Here is a 5,315-nt window from a genome sequence, read left to right as displayed (position 1 = left end):
AGCCGGCCGGCTGCGGGCGGGCGGAGCCACGGCGGCGCGCTAGACGCGCGGGGGCTTGGCGAGGGGTGCGGGCTCGCGGCGGCGGCGGCGGCGGCGGCGGCGGCGGCGGAGGCGGCGCGTCGTCCCTCGGGCGCGTGCGCTCGGGACCCTGGGCGGGCGCGCGGGGGCCGAAGCCTGACGCACTCGCCGCCCCCGCCCCCGCCCCCGCCCCCTCCTCGCCTGGGCGCCGGGGCTCGCCGCCCAGCCGCGCGTCTCTCCCCGCCCCTCGCTTTGGCCCTTTCTCTCCCCGGCACCGGGCGGCGGCGGCGGCCAGAGCAGAGGCGAGCGCAGGAGCCCGCGGCCCGGACGATGAAGTGCAAGCCGAACCAGACGCGCACCTACGACCCGGAGGGGTTCAAGCAGCGCGCAGCGTGCCTGTGCTTCCGGAGCGAGCGCGAGGACGAGGTGCTGCTGGTGAGCAGTAGTCGCCACCCGGACCGCTGGATCGTGCCGGGCGGGGGCATGGAGCCCGAGGAGGAGCCGGGCGGCGCGGCCGTGCGGGAGGTGTACGAGGAGGCGGGCGTCAGGGGCAAGTTGGGCCGGCTCCTGGGCGTCTTCGAGCAGAACCAAGATCGCAAGCACAGAACGTACGTGTATGTACTGACTGTCACTGAGATTCTGGAGGACTGGGAAGACTCGGTGAGCATTGGGAGGAAGCGAGAGTGGTTCAAAGTCGAAGATGCCATCAAGGTTCTCCAGTGCCACAAGCCCGTGCATGCCGCATATCTGGAGAAACTAAAGCTGGGCGGTTCCCCAACCAATGGAAACTCCATGGCCCCGTCCCTGCCAGAGAGCGAGCCCTAGTATGTACCGCTCCTGCACAGACGCCTGCTGCGCGCCCGCAGCCCAGCCTGCCGAGCACCTCGAGTGCCATGTGCGGTCTCCCGGGGAGGAGGGAGGCTTCTTTTGTTTCCCGGCAGACCTCTGCCTCGCGCTCGCTAACCGTCTGCCCGCCGGGCACAGTTTTCAGGCCATTTGCACCTTTGTCAGATGCCTTGAAAATCGCTGCTCGCGGGTTGCTCGGACCTGTGTGCGGGAGCACAGCTGCTCGGGCTGCGTTGGAAGGTGCCCTGAGTGCGCACCGGCTCTGGGCTGTGTGTGTGCGTGCATGTGTGCGTGCGTGTGTGTTTGTGTGCGTGTGTGTCCGCGCGCGCGCGTGAAGCCCTGTGGTTGGTTGGTGGCTTGTCTTTTCCCTTTACACACACACACACCCGTGTGTGCATCCTTGCTATTTGCGGTACTTTGGGTGCCAGCCTTGCGGTTCGTTTCGGAGTGAAGGCCGTGACAATCCAGTCAGCGTGGGGGTGTGGCATCTTTGATTAATTCTTGCTCTTAACTTAGGTTCTCATTCGCAGCACCGACCCTTGTCAGCCAGCGCTCCCGTGATGGGCATTGGTTTGAACCAGCGCTTTTGAATCGAAAAAATGGGTGTTAGGAAATTTCGCTTCTTGTGCTCATGCCACACTCTATACTCTTTTTGTTTCCAGAAACGCGATCTCATCGCAGACGTTTGCAGACGTTTCTTTATTCCTCTGGCGATATTTTGATTTTCAAAAATGCCTCACAGTTGATCGTTTTTCACTGCTTATTTCAAACGGGCATTTCCCATATAAGCCCAGTGTAGTTGAACCAAACGCTGCCCGGCAGGGTAGCGATTTCTTAGCCAGATGCATCCTGATAAGTGCATCTCACAGGGAGGGCTGTGTTCCTTTGTAGAGTGTGGTTTGCCAGGCTCCACTTCCAGCTCCACTGCCCCTTTCTTACTACCCCAGCAGGACCATGGTCCTCCCTGTCAGTTAGTGTTGGAAGGAAAGTAATATTTCCTTCCACATTTGAGCTGGTGACATTCCAGTTAGACTTGTCTCGATAGCAGATGGCCAAAGGGATGGACTCTTAGGTGGTCATTACATCCCAATTGAGTGAGTTTGCTTCCTTGCTACCCTGCTGATCCAGATTTCTCCAGCTGTTAGGATACTTGAGCCACCTCTCTTAAATATTACAACAGACTTTTCTGGCTGCCAAATTAAAGACTCTCACATTTGCTTTGATATTTGCTTGAAATGAGGAAGCCCATCTCAAATGGGGTCTCCTGTATCTCTCAGTCATGTCAGAAAGTAGCTGGAAGTAAAGCCTACTTTGTGAAGTGGACTTCAGGAGTTGTATTAGGATAATCTAGAATGTGTCATATCGTAATCATTAAGTGTTTTTTTGTCACCTAAGGTTGGGGGGGGGAGGTCATTTTGAAGACATTTTCTAAGTCACGATTCCCCCTGGGAGTTCCTTTTCATCTCAGAATGGTTAAGGACTGCTATTTTGAAGAGAAGGTGAGTGGGGGCTGCCTTTCTATAATAGCACTTAATGTATTAAAAAGTCGACACCTCCAATCAGTGTAAAATAAATAATGATAACAGCACAAAACACAACAAAGCAAAAACAGACTATTATAAACCAGAGACATACTGCAGGGGAGGAGGAGGGAGAGGGATCAGAGGGAGGGAGGGAGGGAGGGAGGAGCACAGGGGACTGGGGTGATGGTACATGGGTGCCTTGGGGGAAGGAAATTCTATGGGCACTCAATCTGAGGGGGTGGGGGGAAACAAGTATTGTCTAAAAATGTAAAAAAATATATAAATGTTATAAAAAATTTTAAAAAATCTACAGTCCAATAATAAATATAGTTGATAGTAATAATTTAAATACTTTGCTATTCTACATATTAACCTTTTTAAATTCGTAAAATTGAATCTTGTTACCTTTGAAAGGTTTTTGCCACAGAGTTTGCTTTCTTGCTACTCTGCTGTTCCAGATTTCTCAAACTGTTAGGATACTTGAGCCACCTCTCTTTAATATTACAGCAAACGTTTTGTCTCACAACACAAACTTTAATGGTTGCCAAATTGAAGACTCTCACGTTTGCTTTGTCAATTGCTTGAAATACAGAACCCCATCTCAAATGCATCGGTCTCTCTTCTGGTATTCCCCTAGCCATGTCAACAGTTAGGTAGAGAGAAAACCTCTGTAAGTAGGGCATTAGGGATATTAACCTCTTCAATATGTAATAGTTAAGCATTTTTTCCTAGAAAATGATGAGTATAAAGTAGATATAATGGTGATTTAAATCCTTTTGTTATACTGCAAACTAACCTGTTTTAAAACACAACTTAAAAAATTTAATAGTGCCCCCTTGTTAAAACAATACAAATAGTACACCCATTTTAACCTTACAGCTTTATGAATTATATAATGATCACATACATGTAACTGGAATCCAGATCAAGAAATGGCCATTGTCTGTAGTTCAGAAAGTGATTATATTCTTCTAATTGATAATCTGCCCTCCTTTCTTTTAAGACCATAGAATAATTCTGGTTTTTATGTGTATATAGTGAATATTATATTTTCTGTTGTGCTATCCTATTGTTTGTTTTGTGTTTTGCTCTGCAAGAAACTCAAATATTTGCCTGCATTTGTTTTGCATGGTAATTCTACAAATTATTATTTGTATGTGATTACTATAACAAAGTAAGTTCTGTTGAACTTTCTAGAGAAATTTGGTGCTACTGTTTCAAAAACAAATATTATACACTTAAGTACAGTTAAAGTTTAAGTTTCAGTTCCCAAAAACATTTTCTGTACTAATGTTATCAAAGTAAAGTGAGTGTGTTTTTAAAATCACTTTCATCATCTGGATAATATAGTTTGATCTAATATGGTGATTGAGTTTTTATAACAGAGATAAATATATCAAATATATATCTGAGCATGCATTTTTAATCCCAAACAATTGACTTTTACTATTTACAGAGGTTCTTAAATTCTACATTAACATTAACACAGATATACTGGATTCTTATTTTATAGATAATTTTGTAGGTAATTTCCTTCCATCTGACATGCTATTATCAATATTTTGGGTGTTTAACTTATATTTTGTATTCTTAGAGGTAATAATGCATTATCTTACATGGTTTTTAAAATCTCTGACAAAGGCAAAAAATGTTCCATACTCTCATTAATCCATTAAGAATTATCAACCTATAAGTATTTTGTGGGTTTATCTCCTCCCCCCCCTTTTTTTTTTTGCTAGAAGCATTCAGAATATGTCATGCTATTTGTCAAGATGGACTGTTAGGTTCATTTAAGCAGTTCTTGTGAAATACTCTCTGGAACCCAGGCAGGTCAGAATGCTTAAAGACTCCAATGAGATTTTTTTTTTCTCTTCGAACAGTCATGAGTTTCAGGCTAATAGAAACTCTACAACCTCAGTGCTCCAAAAATTGATATGCATTTGGGATTTTTTTCCTTCCAAAAATGTCACAAATATCACTTGTACAGTATATGTTTGAGTTTTAGTCTTCCCCTTCATAAAGAAGGAAAATGAATACTCTCCATAGCTTATTGAGGTTTACAGACATGAAACAAATTTATTTTCTGCATGTTTTATAAACAGCTCACATTTACCGCTGATCAAATATTTTTTTCTTGTCAGTGTGGAGAGAAAACATCAGAGGTGTTGTGTCTATAATGTCTACATTTTTAAAGGAATTGTGTGTGTGTGTGTGTGTGTGTATACACAATGTGTATTTAGCTAAGCAGAGCTTTGACCTCCAGGTATTCTGTAGGGGGAGCCACCAGGGAATACCAGAGTTTTATCAATATTTTTATGGTAGTTGTCTCCTAATACACTGTTTTTACTGTTTTTAACAGATTTTAAGTGTTTATGGACAAACAGCACTATGAGAAGTGGAAAAGTCACTATGATGACTGAAATTAAACATGGACAATTTTATGAGAAAACTTAATGTGATAGAAACTACACTGGGGTTTTGAAGTGTTGAAAACTGGTGTCAGTTCTGTAACTTAGCCAATTTATCAAACTTTGTAGTGCTTAGGTTTAGGATTTTTTAATATAAAATTGGAGATAATAAAAATAAAATTTTCATAAACTTCTATGAGAAATCTTTCCTGACCACCAGGGTTAAGAGACCTTGTTCTGTGTGTGTCATGCTGCTCATAACTTACTGCACTTAACCTGTTTGAATAACTGTGTGGCTACTAGACACAAACTATTCGATTGGTGGGAACTAACCTAAATTATCTCTTTAAGTCTAGAGTCCAGAACATGGAATTTAGGAGTTTTTACATATTAGATCCTACCCCTCTTTGTAGCATTTCTGGTATCACTGCTTTCCTGACTCTTGCTTTTGTGATTATATATTGGCCTGAAATTCTCTCAGTTGCTGATCCAGACTCATTAGATAATTCTGTGATGGCTT

The 5,315-nt window shown here is 44.3% G+C and overlaps 1 protein-coding gene across 1 annotated transcript; it reads left to right on the top strand.

Moving 5' to 3' along the window:
- Positions 1-348: 348 nt before the first annotated feature.
- On the top strand, positions 349-843 carry NUDT11 (nudix hydrolase 11; the record flags this gene model as incomplete). The annotated part of the gene is made up of 1 exon (XM_084259278.1): positions 349-843. The coding sequence occupies one exon, from the start codon at positions 349-351 to the stop codon at positions 841-843; it is 495 nt and encodes a 164-aa protein (XP_084115404.1).
- Positions 844-5,315: the final 4,472 nt, after the last annotated feature.

Source organism: Talpa europaea, assembly GCF_964194135.1.
Source record: "Talpa europaea genome assembly, chromosome: X".
Lineage (NCBI taxonomy): Eukaryota > Metazoa > Chordata > Mammalia > Eulipotyphla > Talpidae > Talpa > Talpa europaea.
This window is presented reverse-complemented; position numbering and strand designations above follow the sequence as displayed.